Genomic DNA, 23,083 nt, shown 5'->3' on the forward strand with positions numbered 1-23,083 from the left:
TGCAAGAATGCATCCAAAAACCCAGTAATTTTCTAAGTCCATGCATAAAATTAAAAAGTGTGAAAATCTTTTATAAAGTACCGAGACAAAATAGTGTCCATGCAAAAAACATAAGTGCCTGTAGGTCTGAAACGCAGAAAAGCAGGGAAAAACTCGTACTTTTTACGCGATTGTCTGATATTTGAATTAGGCACTGTGAAAAAAACTCAAGTTGACAAATAAGTCAAAGAAAGGTCTGGTTTCCCTTTGTAAAAGCTGAACATTATTATAAAAGATTTTGCGTGATTCGTTTATTGGCCAATTGTCATACCATCCTGCATGAGAAAATAAGATCATTGCCGAGAATCAAGTATACCACTCACAGCTAGGCCCTTTATACTTATTTTCAACAAGTCGAAATGGTCTGGAAATTGGGCTCTTCTATTTTGAGCTTTTCCCCCTTTGTTTTCTGGGACTTCGGTGAAAATAGTTTACACAGCGACACTCCTCAAATGAGCGACTTCTGTCACCGCGACCTGCAACATCACCATGACAACGAGCTGATTCTGTTCGGAAAGCGGTCATTCGTTGCTTTTCGTTCAATCACTTTTCATGTCGTCGTGATGCTGGTTATACTAAAGTCACTCATTTTGTTGCATTATTTTAGTACCCTTTGCCTTGTCCAAGACACCACGGACCGTAACTTCTCAAAAGGTGCACCTTTCAATAGAAAATCATCACACAGCAATAAAACTAGAATATTTGATTATTTGATTTGAATATTTTATTGCACGGTGCTGCTACAAGCAAATTTTTCCCACAGATCCATTTACAACAGTGGGGGTGACCCTGGTCGAGGTGACAGCCATTCTATTTGCTGTACTTATCCAACTTTGTGTCTTCAAAGGGCATTGAGAAGTATGGTCAAAACAGAGGCACTACATGTGTGTGGATAGGCCAAGAGAGTTATATTATGCATTCTAAGCTTTTTATTGTGCGAAAGTATTTTCATATAACAAGGGTAATAAAGCATTGAATGGCTGCACATTTGACCTTGGGACATTATGTCTAGCGATACCCCTGCTGTTGGTGTTGACTCCTGGGTTTAGGAGATTGTGACTAACCTACATTAGATGGATGATAAGAAGACTTTCGTACCGAAAATGAAAAATAAAAAACCTGTTGGAAGTTCAGGGTGATTCCTGCACGACTTGTGCTGGTCATTTCAGTAGTAGTAAAATTCAATGATATCAGTTGATGCTGCTCTTGGACGGAAAAATATAGGCCTATTACTCCACTTTTCCCCCAAACATTTACTGGATAGTTGTACTGATATACTACAGCAAATAGCCTTCCTGCATCAAGATGTAAAAGTGTAGTCCAATATCAACCATAGAAGTTATTATTCTACTTCAATATCCCAGTCTTCGCTCAAACCTTACAGTAGAACTCTGATGAGTTGCTCATTCAGTGTTAACTTGAGCATTTTGACCATTTAGTACCTAGAGAGTCTCACGCCAGACTGTGTTTTTTGACCAACCAATACTCTCATGACAGCCAGCCGAGAGGCCATGCGATGCCTCTTTTCCAGAGCGGCTCCTGTATGTTATTCTGCCATTTTATATTATCATTCTGCCATTCCACGTGTCTGTCTCGCACCGAAAGTCGAACATAAATTCATGTGTACAGTCGACAGGTTACACCACTGGAACAGTGTATGGACTTCTTCACAGCGAATTGCTCAATAACGTGTCTCAATTTACCCAACATCAAACATGCGCGCAGGCTGCCAATCAATAACTTCTGCGTAGAATCGTTACCTCCGTATTGGTTGTGAATATCATCTGTTTTCATACGATCGATAAAGTCACTAAGTACTTCAGTGTACAGTCCTGTAACGGACGTGATTTAACCCTTGAGGCTATGAGTGGGATGTTTAAATAATTGGCTGCCTTAGATTCGATTCAATTTGTCTAAAGCACTGTGCAAACAGGCAATTTCTGTCATTGCGACCTGCTGTGATTATAATCACTGCTATCCCTTGTCTGCGAGGGAAATCTGTAATTACTGGGTTTTATGTCGATCGCAGATCATTGCAATCACTGGACCTGTGATGACCACCATAATGACATGTATGAGTGACTTCCCTTTAAAAGATTTCATGGTATATGTCAGGTGCTTTCAGAAATTGACTGATTCCGATTTATATCCAAACTGAATATGAAAATAAACACCTGGCCTCATCTAAACAGGTTTATCATTAATAACATGTACTTCATGTATGTAGGTCATCGCTTTCAAATATTTTGAAATTATATCAATAAGTAACATCAAATTTGAAATGCAAGAAAAAAATTTATGAATGGATTTTGAATTTTGTGAAATATGAGGGTCATTTGGGTGAGATAAACATGTAATGTCAGAGGTGAATGGCCTCCCCTATCAATCATTCGACTCAATACAATAACAACTCAATACAAAAATATTCTATATAGTTGTCAACTCCAACCCTGTCATGTTGCTATCAAGATGACTTTAGAGCAGCAGCACTTGTTATTCAAAGTTTTCCTCGGCTAGACTGGTTGCTGACATCGGCTTACAGTCCAAGTTACAATTGACATCCTTCCTGCTTCCCGTTAACGACGCATGACATGTGATGCGCTTATCTCTCTATGTTTTGCATATTACGCGCGACCTACGTGCTCGGTAGTGCGTCAATGACGCGCCAGTGACGCGATTTACGGGATGTCGTGATTTGGACGGGAAGAGGCCAGTCTCCCCACCACATGGTTCAAATTTCTGGATCAGTCCTAATTCAGGGATGGGGACAAGCAGCACCAAGTCTACAGTACCGTATTTGTTCAGCAGTTTTTACACTGAAACAGATGAAACTTTCTTTTTGATTAATTTCTAGATTAATGTGTCCTCATTACTTTGTTACTAAAATAGTGATGGGAATCATGCCCTGCCACGTAATTGCATTCTTTACATGCTGCTATTGTTTTCACAGCATCCTACAGCTTTGAAGTCAAGTAAGGATACATGTCGGAATGTGAGGCAGTTCCTGTACTCAGAGACCCCTGCAATGACATGAAAGCGATGCTTCTTGTTTATCATTATCATTTTAGGTCCATTCATGGTCCATTTTCGGATCTTGCAATAATATTATAAGCCGCACGTACACCACCTGAAAATGGACCACCAATCTTGGTTCGCGAACCAATGCCGCACCATCGAAAATCCACCAAGCGCTTACACCAGCGCTGCAGCTAGTTATAAAATCCGGCTACAGATGGCGCGCAAACAATAAGCAGAAAGCGCCATTTCGAAAACGCCGCCTGGAGCCGAACCATCTAACTAGCTAATTGCCGATCCATTTGCGCGTACACCACAACAAAGCCGAGCTTTTAACAAGCCGGGCGAATTTGGACCATCAAGCTTGGTGGGACAAATTCGCCCGGCAATTTGTATCGGCAATGGATTGCCAAACCAATTTGTCGCGTCAATGTGGTGGTGTACGTGCAATTGGTCCACCAATATTTCGTGGTGTAAGCGCAGCTATAGTCCACATTTATCCCGTGTAGGGTCTTTGGGAGCACTACAAGATGGAGCCTGAACAGCGAGTCTGATCCTCTGATATCTTTTATTGAAATACCCAACGAAATATCCAAACCCGTGCTTGGTGAAAGAATGAAATTCAGTATTACTTGACTTGCACTTTTCTTGACATGTTGCTTCTTCATATCTTTCAGAGTGTGTCCACATGTAAGCCCAACAGGATAGAGCACTTCCATTATGGGTAAGTTGACGAGGTTTCTATCATAGTTTTTTAGAACAGATGACTCTGAATATAGATATCACTGGAAATCTCTTTTCACTCACGGTTGGATATGTTGGTGATGCGCGTCAAACAAACTCGTCTCATCTCCAGTGGAACACAATTTTAAATAAGAAGACAATGATAGGAATTTTTTGTTCCATTGAATCCAGCATTTTGGTTTTTCATGAGCACCTCAAGGTAAACATATTGATTGGACATCATACGCTCTATAAACTCATCCACGTCCTTAGGATTCACTGTTTCTCACGTTTCACTTCGCGTGGCTGGAGACAGTTCTCGATATTCAATCAATCCGTCCTCTAATCCAATACAATAATGATGAGAACGTGATGAAAGCCTATCGATTGCAGACTAATTATTATGAGGATTAGTTGCCTCTGGCACAGAAACGACTAAGGGTGAGATGTCTCTCTTATATGATAATTATTGCTGGTTGCTGCAAATCTCGTTCGGGATGCTTTTAATTCCGTAACATTGGTAATCCTTGCTTATTGGATAGTACATTGCATCGTGGGCCCTTGATTGATCCACTGACACAGATAGTGCCACAGTTGCAGTCATCTGCAGATTATTCTCAGAAATTCGCTTGAACGAATCACAATTTTAAAACGACAATCATTTTTGCTGCATTTTCAACGATTTTTGGAATGTTCAGCTCATAAAGACTACTGGTGTTCTCTTTCATAAGGACTGTGTCCTTGTGAAACAAAACCTGGGTTGTTATGGATATTGACTCATCAAAACCATATCTTTAGGTTTAATATGGTGGTATTGATCTGTATTGATTGATTTCACTTGTATGTATCAGAACTCCTGTTGTTTATACAGTGTACAGTTACTAGAATGTTATGCTGTGCCAAAGAAAAGGTGTCAACTCAACTTGCAACGTCTTCGAGGAACAGTCTTGCGTAACTGTAACATGGCTGCAAAAATGATTACCAGTATTAACTCGTGCTTTATACTGTTAGTAGGCATACATGTACAGCTCTCTTGTCTCAAAGCCTGTTTCCCCAGTCTATTACAGAAACCTTTCTGTTGAAACCAAGGAGTGTGACACTTGGCCATTTCAGGCTAGTTAAAAAAGTACCAGCTCAGACTCAAACCCATGACCTCATGGTCACAAGCCAGCTCTCTTCCGCCATGGCATCAGGCTTCCCACTCTAGTTTCTGTCTATGGCCATTTCATTCAAATCATTGAGAGTAAATCACCTGGAAAATATTCGGTCATAAACTAGAGCATCACAAAAAACATGCATTTCTTTTTTTCTGCATAACCCAGGGCTCTTGGGAAACCTTTCCCTTTTCCTGTGCAATCATGCCACAATCAGTGGAGTTTTAAGAGGAAAGGGTATTTTACCAGAAAACAAGTTTGTTTTCCTGTTCATAGCTGATTGACCAGCAGAAAATTTGTTGTAAGTCTGCTTTGTTGTTGTCCTTTGAACTTTTAATCTTGCTAGTACCAAGCTGTACCTGTTTTGTGGGATATACGATTTGTGGAAATCTTATGTGGAGTGACGTACATGTATGTCTTGTTATATCTGCGTTGTGCAATGAAATGTCAAACTGGTTTGATGTTTGGCCTGTCGCAGTGATGACTGACCTCATTGCAGAATGATTTTATTGTGATCAACACGGTGATTAGATGATCGTTGCCTGTATCTGCACTAAAAATCGCCTGTTTGTGGCATTATTGTGATGTCAATTCTCGTGACGATTAAGTATTTATGCCAGTTTTCTCCTGGCCTTGTCTGTGTGCATACGTCCAACTGAGGCAATTACTCCTGGATGAGTATTGTGATTGATTTCATTTAGGGGATATTGAGGTGTGATTGTCTTCCTATGGAAATAACTTGAAGAATGTCCGCAGGAGGCCTATATAGCTCTTCCAGTCCTCCTATGATACAGTCACCCTGCTCAACTCGCATTCAATACGACCTTGGTATGCAAGTGGCCACATGAGTATTAAACCAATCAAACCTTGAGTAGCATGCTTTCATTGACATTGATGAAAAGGCATCCGGCCGTTGTCCCAGCTGCTGTTGTTTCCAAAGAAATGGATCAACATCGGATGACATTTCAAAAACCTGGGGTCACAGCACTTACATTTTCATTTCATTAAAAGTGTATATATTCAATGAAACCTCCCTCAGCAGGCACCTCTCTACAAAGGACAACCTCACTATTAAGGACATGAATTTTGGTCTCAAGTTTGTAGTTTTCATTCAATTCGACCTCTCTAATCAGGACACCTCTCCACAGCACTGGTCAGTCCAGAGAGCGTCCTTAATAGAGAGGTTCTACTGTACATGCAGATGTAAAACAAGTATCTTGTTTGCGTGAGCCATGGCTGTGTGAGACATGTAAATATCATCTCCAGCCATTACCAGTTTCACTCACAGACAAGCAATCGTTTTTTGTCGCTCATCGCAGCAATAATGATATCTGGTAGCAGTATTTTAAAGGCGCTTTAAAAATGGCAAAAAGCATGAAGTAGTCTTTTCTATTGAATAAGAATTGAAGTCATTGTCTTCAAATGTTCAAATTGGCACAGCAGCCACTCAACTCTTGGTTCTGTTCGTATATTGCGTATTGTACAATGCAAAACATGTGGTGGAAACATATCGATTTTTTAGTCCATTTCACCTCTGACGATAACTTTGTACACACTGCTGCACGTATGTGGCCATATGGCGTAGAATATTTCAAAACACTCAATGCATCTCCACGCGTTTGAACAGTAGTTTATCGATGCCGTCCTGATCATTAATAACTGTCAATTTGAAAATTGATATGCGCAAAAGTGTATGTGATCAGGTGTAATTAGGTAAAGTAGTGACATCTGTTTATTATTATTTAACAGATCTCCTTCTGGAAAAAAGACTTTGATATAATCAAAATTAAGTCCTTATAAAATAGTTAGAATTCACCTCATGAGGTGTTTGTACCATGTCGGGCAATTTCAAAATAGTGAATTTTAGATTTAAATTTTGCGATATGTATAGGTCAGTAGGCCCATTGCCAAGTAGGTATATACTTACACTATTGATTGAACATAGGGTTTGTGGTCTGCTCGGCTTGGGCCAGGGCCCACTTGAAGATTTCTCAATTGTTTCTTACCCTTCGCTTTTTCATATTTGTGAGCTCTGAAAAGTGTTTTGCCAATGTTTTCTTCTATAAGCTGATTTGTGTGGGTTTATAGACGCTTATAGACGTAATTGAAAAAGGCCTAGAGACATGGCACAGCTGTGTGTAGTTCAATACATTCATGGTCGACGTGGTTATATGCTCTATATGGGCCTACTGTAGGCTTTGTTGACTTTGTCCAAGTGGAAGTCTTGCGCATATTCTCGGAATTTGCAAAATTACAAAAACGGGATTTTCGGGGAGCATTCGTCAGCCGTGGGTATGCAGGGATAGTGGGCACAACACTTGTAATTCTACATGTTGTATATAGACGCATCAACATCTGAACAGGGTTATACTATGAAACACCTCCTATTTGACCATCATGGGTTACTGAAATATGTGACTCGCTCTACCAAAACTAGGCGCTTGTCGCATCTGAACTCGACAGGTTGATACGGACTTGTTGTTCATTTCCCTATTGTAGACCTTTTGTGAAATCTATTACAAACTGATTTGGTCACATTTCACAAAAGGTCTACAATAGGGAAATGAACAACAAGTCCGTATCAACCTGTCAAGTTCAGATGCGACAAGCGCCTAGTTTTGGTAGAGCGGGTCACATATAGGACATGTACGCAAGCTACCACTGCCGAATTGCTGCCAGAAGCATGCACGTGATTCATTAAGTAACTTCGATGCTTTTACGGCCGTTTATAAATTCTTGCTAATACTAGTTTGGTAGTAATTAAAATACGACTTGCCATGAATGTTATCATGGTCCTTTTATCTCTTCACAATCTGGTACAAAACAACTTTTTCTTCATCTAATTTATTTTGGTGAGGGCCAGGCTGAACACCAGTCTAGACGCATGTTTGTAGGTTTTTATCGACCACTTGATATCGTATCGTAAACTTGACCAAAAAATTATGATATGCAAATTTTATCACAAAATAATGCCCCAGCCATGATATATCTTGAGAAAAGTGTACTTATGATGAGACAGATACCATGTTGAGATCAACAAAATTCTGCCTTACATGTATTTGGTAACACATGCTGGGCTTAATAAGCCGCTTCCCTATTGTCTGCTCCTCTCAATCCACCTACTCAGCTGAATTTCATTCTGTACATTACATATTTTACCGTATTTTACCTAAAGATATTATTCTACCTTATTGAACTTTTACTGATTCACTCATCCGAACACATAAACCACTGTTTGGTATAGGCAATGCAAGTCATATGATTTTACTCAACAATGACGAAGATTGTGTCTTTTGCTGTGGGATGTTTGAGTGCCAATACATGTAGTTCTCGTAAGGAGGTATTTATCTTTCGTTTGATAACTCACTTCCAAAACCACATAGATCGCGATGAAAAAAACTGGTTTTTACTTCCGATTCTCTTTGGTGAAAAGGCCAAGGGCTCGTGGGAATTTAGAGCATAGCATTCTCCACAGGCATTTGCCCATGAAATTATTTTGAAATATCGCTAAAATGATGTCTGCATATTCAGGTCATGTGAGTGTAATGTTCACAAAATATCGGCAATGTCAACAGCCTTTTCAGTGCACTGATTTTTCAATAGATTCGAGTTTGGGAAGTTATTGTGATACTTGATGAGTCATTGAAAAGAAATCGAATAAAAATATAAAATATATTGAATGCACACTCTAAGGTATCTTCAGGTTTTCTTGGGGCATGGTGCAAACTTTGTGAGAAGGGCTGCCGTTAAACGACCTAATTATTTGCTCATTCTGAGCAGCGCGGGGTATCAACAGTCCTCGGTCGAAGCGCGTTGTATCGGGAACGAAAAGAGATCCATGGCTGGTCAGATACGTGACAATGGACGTGAGATTTTTGTTGCTGAGACATGCGGTATCGCTGCAATGAGCAAAATCGCTGGGTACTCTCTTCTTCCTCCCATGAGCTTAATTGTCACGCAAACGAACAATCACTGTGACAACAGTCATGACAGCATGATGATTACAATTTAACCATTTGGCAGGTGCATTTCAACGACACTCATCATGTTTACAAGGCTCCTTCAGACATCACAGTGTCATTCTTTGTTTGTGCGGCGCTTTGTAAGGTTTACGCTCCTTCACGATTTGGCGTAACTACTAGTGAGGTTTACTCAGTGAACTAGCCACAACTACGCACTCACTATAACTCGCTTTATCTTTTCCCATATTTCTCGTTTCAGATCAAGATCCAGAGATTTCTGAGGTCTTGAACGACATCAAGCAGAACTTGGCAAAAGGACTGCGGCAATCTGCGCGCAATAAAAAACAGAATGCGACAAGTCCGGCTGGTCCGGTGACCAATGAACTTCGGGTGAAATGTGAATATCAGGAAGAAAAACGGTAAGCAGTTGTTCTTTTACGATATCTCAAGGAGGGTTAGGCAGATCACTGACTTTTCTATCAAAGAGACCAATTGATTCAAGCTTCTAGAAGTTAGAATTGTTCTGATGATTAGACTTGTTACGTGTCACCGAAAGTCACTTCTTCTGCAGCTGGAATTTGGTTGTGGAGGAGGGGGGAAAATCCTGCGTAAAACACATGCCAGCTCATTCAGCGTGTTCGGTTTGGCTACACACTGATCATGTTGATCCTCTGTGTGCGATGAATGGGCAATACAGTTATTTAAGCTCCTCAACTTTTCATTGATCTTCTTCAATGATCCACTGACCTTAATCAATCAAAAGTGGACTACCTGTCTATTCAGACTCTGTCAGACTGAAAAAAAATCTGATTTTAGATATTACTAATTGTATTGGAATGTCCATGTGTACATTTGAATAAAATCACTTTGAAGTGCTCGGTAAATATGTCTGTTTCAGGTTGCCGATGGCAACCACTGTCAACAGTATCGATCCTTCACGGAAATTTGAGCCTGGTTCGAAACGTCGGCTCTGTCCTTTATGGCACAATCGGCAGGGTTTGTGTTTACTGAGAAACGTGTATCTTTGGGTATCCACAGGGGCATAGATATATTCATCATGGTCAGTGTCCCTTTTAGCTACTCACAGTGCCAACAACATGTAGAGTGTCATGAACCGAATCACGTTAATGGATTTTTTTCGTTTCATTTTAGGATCATCCAGATTCAGTCTCCCATTCGCTACAGTGATCTCCTCAATAAAATCAAGCAGTATTATGGTTCGGCGTTGTGTATACACTACCCCATATCAGATGGTGAAGTAAGTTACACCACATCTTCTGGTTTCTTTTTCCCTACGTTCTCTCTTTAGTTTCATGCCGCTACGTTTGTGCTCCAATTGGTGTTATTTCTATACAGTTGGACCTGTCTTGGCAGACACCTCCAAATAGCAGACCCTCTCTATCAGGGATTCTCAATTTGTTCCAGAGAAGCCAATTTCTATTCAAGTTGACCTCTGTAATCAGGACACCTCTATTGGACAGAATTTGTCAGGCCCAAGGGTGTCCCTAATAGAGAGGTTCTGCTGAAGTTACTCCGTCTTGGGTCATCGGTGGAGTCTCAAGCTAATCATGTTTGTCACTTCAATCTTTAGCTTACCTTGGCAAAGGCACCACGGTCACAAAAAGTCTTATCTACCTCGCTGCCTTTAGGCATGTTAGGGAAAATTTGGATTTTATCCTGTGCCGCTTTACTGATTGCATTCGATTATATTTTGTTCTAGTGCTACATTCCAATACGAAATCAGGATGAGTTAGAACAAGCAATATCACTATGGGAGCGCAGCGAGTACAAGCGTAGCCTCCGGGTTAAGCTCAGCCGGGAAGAGGACGGCCTAGATGGGGGCATCCAGTCAATCCAGGCCAAGGATCTCTTCAAAGGCAATGTAAGTGTTGAGATCTTTAGGGGGTTGGGGCGGTCAGTGATTGTGAACAGAGCCAAGCGGAGGAAAGCAGTGTGGGGTGTGGGGGAGTAGTCAATCCAGTCCAAGATCTCTTCAGAAGCAGTGTGAGAATTTTAAATTGAATAAAATCAATTATAAACAGATATAAACATAAACATCACCTGATGCTGTGGTTGGTTTGAAATTTGACCCTCCTCCTACATACGCTGTATTTAATGATTTCCTGATTCATATTTTTTTCAGGGAAATGGGGAAACGTCTCGGCCTCAAGGTGGTGAAGCAAAAGGCAGCAGTCCGACGAAACAGAGCACGCCCGGCCGATACTCGCCACCCCCTGGGACCATATCACCGAAAGAAATACGCAATTTGCAGCACAGTAGTTCGTTCTCTTCATCAACAGGGGGCGGCGAGTTCATACCGGAGGAGGTCGCGGAGGATGCGTGTGGCGTCGGCCCATATCCGGTGACAAGTCCGGACGGCTCGTTAGCAAGTAGTCGCACCTCCCTTGATAGTAGTTATCTCACTAGTACAAGCAGCATGTAAGTCTTTCTCTAAGTCCTTATATAGGTGGTGCCGTCATCGTGAACATGGCCAGCTATGGTCTCTCCATCTTGGAGTATAAGTTGGGTGCAAGTTTTCCCTCTGATGTAAGCCTACAATAGACCAGCATCATATCCAGTAGGAGTGATGCTGCTGGTACCTCAGTGTTACAAAATCATTGATAATGCTCTCCTGATGAACCATTCTGTGTCGCCCAGAAGATTTCAACCAACCAAATTTGCTTTTCAGAGACACATATCCATTCCGAGGAAAGGGCGGCCGGCGGAGTGTGGCATCAGACACAACGTATGAAGAGATGATGGGTGAGTAGAGACTTGGAGCCATTGTCTCCCTGTTGAAAACTGATTTCCACGGAAAACAAAAGCAGTTTCTTCTGAGTTAGAGTTAACTCTTAGCCTTACTCGTACCTGTATATCTATGAGAGTTTCTGGACTTAGTGATCATTTCTGGCTTATACCCTGTATAATCTGGGAGACCGGTTCTCATTTTGACCATTTTGGATGATTGGAAGTGCATTGTGTTAATAATCATGCAGTTGACTTTCAGTGTGAAGTTGAACAGAAGTTACATTTATTCAACGAAAAATATAAGATATTTTTGGTTGTTTCCAGCCCAAGAACGAGACTATCCCAAGGGTGGCACCTATCCCTCTCGGTACAGAAATACAACAGCACCCGAAAAGGAGGGCCGGAAAACATTCCCGTTTCGTCACAGAGGACCCGAAATGGAGAACCGCTACGGCCATCACTTCGGTGGTGCGGGCAGCGAGAGGTCACTGAGCACGAGCAGCAGCAGCAGTGGTTTGGCGCATGATCTGGATTCGCCAGATCAGGGTCGGCGCCGCCGGGAAAGTAAGCACACAAGTCAGTTTCCCGATTGTAGATTTTAATTTCATTTTAGTTTGGTGCTGGCATTGGCAGGAATTGTATTCGGTTCGAAGAGGTCCCAGCTAACTTTTCCTCACTAATTACTGTCATTAACCCATCCATCACAGACAGACACTTTAGGTCCCTAGAAGTTGGTCTAGACTATTCCCAGGGCCTAATGAAGTTGATTGGTCCCCCAGATCAGTCCTCTTGACTATTCAACCCTATGGAACATCTGGAGAGTGAGTAATCACAACGGTTGTGCAGACTTAATGGAGTCAATCGAAGCTTGAGCTTGGTTGTTGTGTAAGAAATCATTTTATATCTATGGAGAAAGAAACAGTGAGCGGTGTATTTATGTGGGGCAAGGGGGGGGGGTAGTTGACAATGGTGGTGAAAAAACAAAAGATCAATGAGAATGTCTTTTTAAGATAGGCCTCAAAATCTGATTGAAAATCAGATAAAAGTTTGGTGAGTTCGCCTTCTTGCCAATGTCAGCATCTAAACTGCACCCTGCACCCAATTTTCTTTCTTTACTGCACCATTAGTTGAGTAGGCCTGCATTTTAATAATCATGCGTCATACTGTCCAATAAGTTTTCTTAATTCTGTTCCAAACTGTAGAAATTTGCATGCACGCGGTTAGTTTAGTCTTGTGCTAACCACCTGGATTTCTTTCATTATCAGCTGTTATCGTCATGTCGTTATCCCATACTTTCGAATCCTAACTGTAGTGTAGGTTAGCGCTCATTTTACCCTGCTAATTGTCATTTAGTTTTATCCCAGTGAACCTTAGCTGGAGGTCCCATAACTGACCGATCTACATGTGATCACCAGAAAAACTTGTTAAATTGGTTATTTTGTCAGAAGCAGGAGTTGAAATTGTCTCAGGATATTTTGACCAACTGAATGGTCTTTGACACTCTAAGGAGTAAGAGTCCAAAATTTACTGAAGCATTTTTAAACCATTGCATGAACAATAAAGAGGCCTCACAAAACTGTTAAAAAAACAATCATTGCCGACTTTTCTGGTGGTCACATGACTTGACATCTCGTACTTTTTGCTCATGAACTTCCCGTCCTATTTCAGCTCCGCGTGCCCCGACCAACTGGAAGAAAGGCCGGTTATTAGGTGCTGGTGCGTTCGGTCAGGTATTCCTGTGTTATGACGCCGACACAGGAAGAGAGCTGGCCGTGAAACAAGTTGTGGTCAGCGCTATAAATGCTGAAATCTCAAAGGTATGTGTAACAAAACAGAATCTTGTGAAAATAGGTGGCGTTCACGTTGTCACTTATCATGTTTCACTTGTCACGAATTAACTGACTTAGGCTAGAAAACACGACGTGAGCATGAAAAGTGACCTCGTGAATCATATGTCGCCAGCCCTTTGAAAATGACTTGTTCGTTCTTAAAGTCACACATGAAAAGGGAGCAGTGATACGTTACATGTAAATTGAAAACTCTCTATGTAATCACAGCCTCAAGTGTATCATTGCAGTACTTTAGTAAAAGAGAGTATGGTTTGTTATACAAGGGACTTAGTATTGATGTTGGACTGTATCATCAAATTCAACTTTGTTTTTTTCAGGAAATGCGAGCCTTGGAGGCCGAAATCCAACTCTTGAAGAATCTTCAACATGATCGTATAGTACAGTATTATGGATCCTTCCAAGACGACAAAATTTTATCCATTTTCATGGAATATATGCCTGGGGTAGGTATTGTGATTTTTGCGTTGAACTCGCTTATGAGGGTCTCGGTGGGATTGAAAATTGTTGTCTTAATTTGGCAAACTTGCCTCATCATAGGTGTCATTACAAAAACTTCTCAATCTAAATTTCAGGGCTCGGTGAAAGATGAATTACGTAACTATGGTGCTCTGACTGAGAAAGTCACTCGGAAATACACTGCCCAAATTCTGCATGGTGTGATCTACCTACATCAACATATGATTGTACACAGGGATGTAAAATGTAAGTAGAATTGTTGACATTTCTCAAGTGATGTAAAGAGCGACTCCCTCTGACAGTGTCTATTGCTTTATTGGTGTCAGGTTTCTGCCAGCATTACAAGTCAGGCCTTTCAATTACGTGGAGACCTCTACACCCTGTCTTTTTTTAGCCTATTTTGGGGACATGTTTTTTTGCTTCTTAGCTTAATTTGGGGACATTTCATCGCGCAAATTTGCCTGAACAGCGACGTCATAAATCAAAGTTAGTGACTGATGTCACCACATACACCTGAAAAATCATAATTTTTAGGGTAAAACTATAAAATTAGGCCATTTGGATGAGATTTGATTAGGGGTCAAAAAACGCTTCAGGGGGTCATATTATTTTAAAAAAAAAAAAAAAAAAAAAGACCTAATTTGGGGACATCCTGTACAACCTACACCGTTATACGGTGTAGGAATCATGTAATTGAGAGGCCTGCAAGTACCAGAGTTCTGGCCCTACGTGTCACCTCCTCCAGCTACTGGTAAAAAAAATGGTATTATAGGTTTATGCTGTTTATCTTCAGGTGCGAATATCCTTCGCGATTCAATCGGAAACATCAAACTTGCAGACTTTGGAGCTTCAAAACGCCTCCACACGATCTGTCCATCGATGGGCCTCAAGTCGGTCACTGGGACGCCGTACTATATGTCTCCTGAGGTCATCAACGGAGATGGCTACGGAAGGAAGGCTGACGTGTGGTAAGATGTCTAATGTGGTGCAGGTTAGGCCGAAGTTACATACACCTCATTCGTTCATTTCCCAGGACTCATTTTCCCCTTTTGCTTTCGTTCCCCTGTAAAAGCACGGCCTTGTGACGTGCATTCACCGAGGAATGAAAGAAAAACCCGGAAAGTGACTCGTGGTAAATGAACGAATGAGGTCTATGTAACTTCGGCCTTACAGGCCTCACAACTCTTTCATCGATCATGCAAAGCCTGAAGGCGTTTCGCAGTGTTTGTCTCCATGACACAAAAACTGCTAAATCACTAAAGTAAGAGATTTTGTCCCCTCAACATGTTGAAGATTATCAGAACTGGTTGTGTGTACACAAGTGTGGCTATGCAATGTACTTCAGTTTAAGTGGTCCAGGTGAAGTTGCGCCACTTAAACGTCCCTGAACTTTACATGTTGAGTACGGTAGTTTGTTGTCCTTGTGGGTCCTGAATGGTTTGCACGAATTCACTTAATATACCTATATTTTCAATCTTTCAGGAGTGTAGGCTGTACAGTCGTGGAAATGTTGACGAAAGCACCGCCATGGGCCGAGTTCGAGGGAATGGCCGCCATTTTCAAAATAGCTATGTCTGATCATCCAAAATACGAGCTGCCAGGTCATGTGACACCCGTGGCTGTAGACTTTCTAAAATTAACATTTAAAAAATCACCGTCAGAACGACCGACTGCCGAGGACTTATATCGGCATGAATTCTGTACGGAGCAGCTGTAGCGTCATGTGACTACCATTGTCCAATCAGGATGGACAGTTTTGATTATCATTCCAGTGAGAAGTCGGGAGTTGTGATCTTGGTGAAAAGGACTTGTTGTGATTGTTGACAATCTGTGAATGTTATTCAGGGTGTCCCGAAATTTTAGACTGTACACGAAAAAAAGGATAATGCCGCACAAATCAGGGCTTAGGGTCTGTGAGACCCTTGATTGAATTGGTTAAGTTTTTGTGTATGACTTTTTCTGAGACGCCCTGTGGATTACAGAAAGTGCAATATTGGAGATTAGTGTACGTTTTTGACGTAAAAAGCTGAAGTGGGCATCATCACTTGCCTGGTATCTAAGGGAATGACGTCAGTTGCTAGGCAGCAGTAGTGATGCTATCGATGAAAATTGTGTCATTCTCAACTGATTGCCAAGGAATGCAAGTAGTTGCTATGGAATGAATGTGGTTGCTATAGAATGGATGCCGTTACCAAGGATACTGTTTTCCAATGCAACAGATATTTCACTGGTGGCAGTTGGAGATGTTTGGTTTAAATGTTTTAATGACTGCAGGAAACAGTTGAGGTAATGGTGATGATGCTAAGGAATTTAACCCGAGTAACAGAATTGCTATTGAGGGATTTTATGGTTGCCATGCATACCACCTCCTTTGCATCCGACTCGGGAACAAACTAGGAAAACAAATTCGGAAAACAAACTCGCTGGATAAAAAACATTGGAAGTATTTGTGTACAGTATTTTTCTGTGAAAAGCCATATTCCGATAAAATGTTAACATATCATATAGGACATATCGGAGCGGATTTTCATTTTGGTTACCATGGTTATGGTTGTGATACAGATGCTGGTTAGGCCATGCCAATTTCATTTTTTGTTTGACAGTCGTCCCCATAGTTGCATGCAGTAGCTTGAACAAACTTGGATTTTGAAAAAAATGTTGAAAATACGTTGGCGGTTTCTGTGTCTTCAGTGTGTGATATCAAACCAATTAGGGAGTCTTATCTTTGGTTTCATCCCTGGTCTGGTCACAAGTTACGTCTGAGTGGTGAAACACTTAATTGGATCAAGCAGAAGGTCACAATTACAGAAATTATAATTTTACTAAGATAAGTATTCCTGAAGTTGCTGGGCTTATTTACAGTGGGGAGTTCTGGACTCAGAATTTCCACCCAAAAAAGGGAGAGTGGGCCACTGAATTGGTATGGGTCTCAAATGCAAGATTATGATGTCAAAAAGCCTGAAAACGCATCATAAGTCTGAAATCTGAACATTACATATTTGCCTTTCTGTTGAGAAGAAGTGATGTTTTTTCGGGGAACTGTGGGCTATGCCTTTATTCATTCCTCAAACTATGAAATTGGTGTGGCCTGTCTATGTTGATTTTTGTTACCAAAGAGAGATGTGGACATTACTATGACAATTATTATTAATTACTATTATTATTATTAATTATTATTATTATTCACGGAATATAACCTAGCTGTATTTTTCTACATTCCAGAATTTCTTGATCAAGCTGACCTCTATTGGTCAAGAAATGAACTAAAGTTTACTTGCGTGCGATGGCACTAGTTTTCGTAAGCTTATCTCATGGTTAATAGATGAAATGTTCTATAGATAAAGTTTGCGCGACAATGTTTGAGGTGGACACTGCCTGTTTGTGCTTGGCATGCTCGTTTTTTTAGGCCAGGTTTACAAACGCTGTATAAGGAAACGTCATCAAACAATGGCTCCACAATGGGTTTATGACCATGAACAATTGTTCAGGAGCGTATCCATATACCATGTCACTCTTTGTAAACCCCTTAGTGACACCTATCGGCTGAATTGAGAATCACAGAATGTCACTTCTGGTTTCTTAGATGTAGAAACTTCGGTTTTACGATATCAGCTCGGCAGCTCAAAACAGGGTCATGCTACTTTAACCCTTTGAGCTTTGTCAAGTCCATATGTGTTCCTAAAGCACCTCTTAAATGAAGCATTTTTGTTGCATTAACACACATACGTGTACACACCCATCGATGGACTGAAATGCCCGTCTCCTGGTGTCATGATGCAGTGCTGTATGATGCATGGTATCACATCATTGCCATGAATGGCGCCGTAGAAAGTCGCAGCCAACTAATAACATAATATAGGTACGACCCATCGCAAAGTGGTTAATACCATAAGACTTGCTCTCTGATGAGCTCAAAGGGTTAAAACGTGTTCTCTAGTCCTGAAGAAGAATGATTGAGAGTACGATGTAGAAGCTTGATGAAAAATGTAAAAAAGAAAAGTTTCAACCTATTGCCTGATGATATAGATTTATGGTCTGACTGTGTTCTGTGATGGGGGTCTTGGGGCTGCAACTGGTAGGACCATATCATTATCAGCCCAGCCATGAATGTCATTGCCTCCATCATGTCGATCGATTACCTTAGTGTCTAGCTCGTTTATCTTCAGTGTGTAGGCCGGCACATCAATTTCCTGTGCTGCCATCTACATGTATACTGGAAAGTATTAACTGAGCTGAAGTTTTCTGAGGCTTTTTATTATCTCAGCCCGTTTTAGGCAGTATTACTCCAAACATTCCATTAGTTCCAGAAATACTTTTAGAATATTGTCTTGTGTCGTTTTTAAAGGGTTAATTTTGATGGTCTGTGATGCTTCTGATGCCAGTTGCAACCTGGGCCCCAGGACCTCTCCGGAACCAGAACTCGCAAACATAGTGAAGATTTGTCGTTTTGAATTCCCCAACTGCAGTGTTTGACAAAATATTCTTAAAGGTCATGTCGGTTGGTGAAAGTGTTTAAAATTTGGCCTCATGAAAATGCTCGTGTATGTCCCTCTGCCTAGGTGGCACCAGTGAAAAATCTTTGCACTGTGGCATGTAGTAAAATTGTATATGAAGTTTTTAAAACTATTGCTACTTGCATTGATATGTGTTGCATCAGACACGAGCACTTCCAGTGGGCCTGTACATAAAAACTTGGCAAATAGACTTGGCCTTTAAGAGCCTCATATCACTTTAACTGTGAATTTATTTTCTTAAATGTAAATAGTCATAACATAACATGTTAAATGGATGTTGGTCTCATTATTGTGTATATACTAATTACAAATGAAAAAGAGCTTTATGTATAATTTTTTGACTCTAATATGAAATAATAAGGTTAGGCATCTAATGTTCAAGGATTATTATAATAAGTTGGCCAGAATTATAAGTGCATCGCATATAGAAAATTGTACATATTTCTGGCAAACTCTCAATGAAATAGAAACTCTCATATGCACTAGCACTCCGTCCGATGTAAACCACAAATTCACCAAAAGCTTACGTAGTCTCCCCGCGGTGAAATTTGGACAGAACACAAGTCTGTGATCAGTAACCTAAGATACTAAATTTTCAAACCCAAAACTGGCGCTTGAGGAAAATGCAGGGCTTCCTGCTGTAAATCTTTTGGCCACCAATGTAGAATTTATGGGGTATTGTATTCCAAATTCTGTCGGTTTTACAGTAAAGTGAGATAAAATTGTTTCCTAAATACTGTACATGTATATAAAAAATGAAAATATGCAGTATATAAAAATAAGTCAGAACTGTACACCAATTATTGCAATTGGTTTTACATGCGATAGTTTTTCACTACATGTACACAGCTTAGCCTGAATCATGAACTTTTCAAATTCTATTTTAGCTGAAACTTCACTAAATGTTGTAAAGTGTTAATAGATTGTGCGTTGTAAAACTTTTTCATTGACCCTCAGAACTGAAGCTTGGGTTGAAAGGAACCTGCTCACATAACTTTTTCCAAAGCAATAAAAAAGAGCAGTTTTAGTGGGCCCCAAAGGTGTGGGCTTCTTTCAATCTCCCATGTCATAGTCTATGTTTATTTCCGAATGATTTTTTTCTGACATCTCAATCCTAAAAGTCTCAGATGAACTAAAGCTGGGCAAATGACCTAGTTTGAATTTCAAAAGGCCAGGTCCCCTTTAAGTTCTTACCAACAGCTCCAGTTCCAGAGGGATAATGTTGCTTTTCTGTCAGTGCCTAATATCTCAAACCATCCAGATTTGTGATTTGGACCTCTCACCCCTCTGGTGTTGATAGGATAGACTTTTCCGAATAACAATGTGTGCTATTGGGAAAGATCATCGCATAAAACAAGGGGTGCAGGGGCCAAAATAGGAATCCATCCAAGTAGCTCTGTTAATGAAATCCACTACTATTGCGTAAGGTTGATGCAAATAAAATCCGTCGCGAAATCTTTCATAATTCGTCCCAATAATTAGCAAGTTGAAATGTGCTAGAAATGTCGTCCAGGTTTTTTAACAGCGACACATATTGTCATCTAATGTCATGATTGTGTGATTCGTGGCAAGGCTACGATTTTGCCATTTTGTATTACACTCGATGTTGTCTAGCGCTTTTAATGTCATACATATAGGGGGCGATAGTGCCTGTACCTTAATACCAAGTATTTTTTGCACTTCAACTTTTATAGTAGGACGAAATCTGTATGTCATACCTACAGATCTTGATACTGAGCTTTGGTCCTGTTAAGGGCGAAGCTACTTTTGAAACAATCTATCTTTTGTAGGATATTTTTCCTATTGGCTATCTGTGAGAAATAAATTATGCAATCCTGGACTACAGGATGGAATACACCAGTCCAGTATCCCTTGGGTCCAGGTCTATTTTCCATCCAGATTGATTGGCTGCCATGGCAACTATAATTGTGTTTTCAATAGTCCAATTCAAATGGAAATTATATCTTCAGATCATTATTTTTACCAGAAAATATATTAAGGATCACATACATGTAGAATAATTTTCTATATAAAAAAGAGTAGTTATCCTATCTTTTGTATGGAGACATTTTTGGTAATTCATTGTGATGAGGTCAGGCTAAATAGATCATAAGGGACAAATATTGAATGAGAGTGACAGTTATGATGGTGCTACTGGCATGACATCATCATAGATTGTCCTTCATTTTCGAACAAATAGCTTGTGCTGCACGGACAATTCTAGTTGCCATGGTTACCAGTCAATGTTGCCATCTTCAGTATAAAAGCTAGCAGTTTGTTAACATTATGAAAGGAGGTTTGATAAAAGGATAGATACATCTACCTAACTGTTGTGTTTTACGCTGAATGTTACTGATACATTGTTTGTTTATTGTATAGCACAAATGATTCGGTTTGGTTAAAGAGTCTGTTTTGTATGATCATTAAAGATGAAATGACATTTTCAACACCATTAAAAATTCACCGCAGAAATTGCCGAATTCGTAAATTCATGCAAGCCATTTGTTAAAGAAATGTTGAAAAAGTCTGTTCACTTTTCATGAAATTTATAAAACAACAACCTTCCATTCATATTATCGGGCATTTTAAGAGTTAACGGCCAAAATAACCAGAGGCGATAAACTTTGTGTTGTCATAATGCATCTATTTTATGTGAGCATAAGCACTTCCCTTGTATTTTACTTATGAAATATTGAGGCAAACAAAATAAGTAATGAAGTTCTTTCTCAAATTCAGGTGAAATCGTTTTCATTTGCCGGAAAAAAATGCTATTGTTTATGATTTTACTTGATATTTGTAACAATTTCTGTCCTTGTCATGTTATCCATGCACCCAAGTCAAAGTGCTATCCACACATCCGAGTCATAAAGCTATCCACACACCCGAGTCAAAATGCTATCCATGCGCCTGAGTCAAAGTGCTGTCCACTCACCCAAGTTATCCACATGCCCAAGTCAAAATGCTATCCACACACCCGAGTCATAAAGCTATCCACGCACCCGAGTCAAAATGCTATCCACACACCCGAGTCATAAAGCTATCGACTCGTCTGAGGCAAAATGCTATCCACACGCCCAAGTAAAAGTGCTATCCACACACCCGAGTCATAAAGCTATCTACTCGTCTGAGGCAAAATGCTATCCACGCACCCGAGTCGAATGGCCATCCACTCACCCAAGTTAAAATGCCATCCACTCATCCGAGTCAAAATGCTATCCACACACCTGAGGCAAAATGCTATCCATGCGCCTGAGTCAAAATGCTATCCACACACCTGAGTCAAAATGCTATCCACACACCTGAGGCAAAATGCCAGCATTATCAGCCGGAGTTGATGCATAATTTAGAGTTTTTAGTGAGATGCAACTGGTCGCATGGACTGCATTTTGATTCGGGTAATGAAACTGCATGTGAAAACTTGGAACAACAAAATTGTTGATGATAGAGGGTATTAAGGGCGAGTTAGAAATGGTCCCATGGAGAGCATTTTGACTCTGGTATTGGAATTACATGTTTTAACTCGGCCTGCTGGTAATACAGGGTGTGTCTGTGAGGTGCATCCCTTCATGCATAATCGCAACATTCAAACATTTGTATAAAGACGTCTTGTTTGTATAATGCATGGTACAATAGTGAACCCCACTCCTGTGGTGTATCAAACACCATGATTTTCCATTGTTTGTGTCTGAAATGTTGACTTATCAAATGTATAATATTCCGACAGGTTTCTATGGAGATATATTAATCAAAAATAAATACAAAACTATATATTTTGTCTTCTTGAGTAACTAGCAATGAGACGTCCTGACTCTCATGTGTTCACATCACCAGTATCAAGCTGGGTGAGTGATTTAGCGATCTCAAAACATTGCAGGTCAAGATGGCAATGAGACTGACAGGCTTTAATCCGGGGACTGTCACTTGTTGAACGCATGGAGATTGTCAGGGACATTGTCTCAAGCAAAGGGACTGCGCTATCACATACAAAAGCTCGTTGGACCCAAAAACTGGGTCATTGTCACAACCATAGCGACACTGCCCGAGGACATTATCTTAAACAAGAGACGGGTGAGACGTTGCCCTTCAGTACAAGCGTTATTAGGACATTGGCACAACCTCATAGAGACCATCACAAACAGCAAACGTGTGGGGATGCTCTCCAGAAGAATAATTCTGAGAGACATTGTCACAATCTATTAGAGACACTGCATGCCTAAGACATCACACACAGAAAACGAGTGGGGTTGCTCTTGTAGTGGTGTGTCTAACTGGTGTGAAAGAAGTGGGTTGTACAAGAAGTATCCACGTCGAGACATTGGTTTGGAAGGTCCCAGAGATCCTTTTCTGCGACATTCTGTACAGCAAGGCAGATTGAATGTCCCCTGCGGCGAGAGGGAGGTTGTGATGATATCTCCATGTCGGTCCCAAACTTAAGAAGACAGTGTATCTCACAGGCTGTGACAGGGCTTACAGGCTGCGACAGGGAAAGGTTGTGACGATGTCTTTGTGACAAGACTTCGAAGCTTTGCATATTCTCATGGTTGTGACGATGTCCCAATGTCTGGCCCTCGGCAGGGCTTCAGAGATAATATTCTGGACAGGTGAACTGAGCAAGACGGGGA

General features: G+C 40.7%; 1 protein-coding gene across 2 annotated transcripts in view; it reads left to right on the top strand.

Annotated features, from left to right (window-relative positions):
• The window catches only part of LOC135499315 (mitogen-activated protein kinase kinase kinase 2-like), a 29,088-nt gene extending 6,859 nt beyond the window's left edge, over nucleotides 1-22,229 (top strand). Inside the window, exons 3-14 of one of the 2 annotated variants that reach the window (XM_064790044.1) lie at nucleotides 3,732-3,778; nucleotides 9,153-9,312; nucleotides 10,046-10,151; nucleotides 10,614-10,775; nucleotides 11,037-11,332; nucleotides 11,583-11,656; nucleotides 11,966-12,217; nucleotides 13,310-13,458; nucleotides 13,809-13,934; nucleotides 14,064-14,193; nucleotides 14,741-14,915; nucleotides 15,430-22,229. In XM_064790044.1, the coding sequence (XP_064646114.1) occupies nucleotides 3,775-3,778; nucleotides 9,153-9,312; nucleotides 10,046-10,151; nucleotides 10,614-10,775; nucleotides 11,037-11,332; nucleotides 11,583-11,656; nucleotides 11,966-12,217; nucleotides 13,310-13,458; nucleotides 13,809-13,934; nucleotides 14,064-14,193; nucleotides 14,741-14,915; nucleotides 15,430-15,664 (1,869 nt within the window). In that variant the 5' untranslated portion in view covers nucleotides 3,732-3,774 and the 3' untranslated portion in view covers nucleotides 15,665-22,229. The remainder of the gene's footprint in view (nucleotides 1-3,731; nucleotides 3,779-9,152; nucleotides 9,313-10,045; nucleotides 10,152-10,613; nucleotides 10,776-11,036; nucleotides 11,333-11,582; nucleotides 11,657-11,965; nucleotides 12,218-13,309; nucleotides 13,459-13,808; nucleotides 13,935-14,063; nucleotides 14,194-14,740; nucleotides 14,916-15,429) is intronic. The other variant, XM_064790046.1, reaches the window with a different exon arrangement.
• Nucleotides 22,230-23,083: the final 854 nt, after the last annotated feature.

The sequence above is a fragment of the Lineus longissimus genome, chromosome 15 (genome assembly GCF_910592395.1).
Source record: "Lineus longissimus chromosome 15, tnLinLong1.2, whole genome shotgun sequence".
Lineage (NCBI taxonomy): Eukaryota > Metazoa > Nemertea > Pilidiophora > Heteronemertea > Lineidae > Lineus > Lineus longissimus.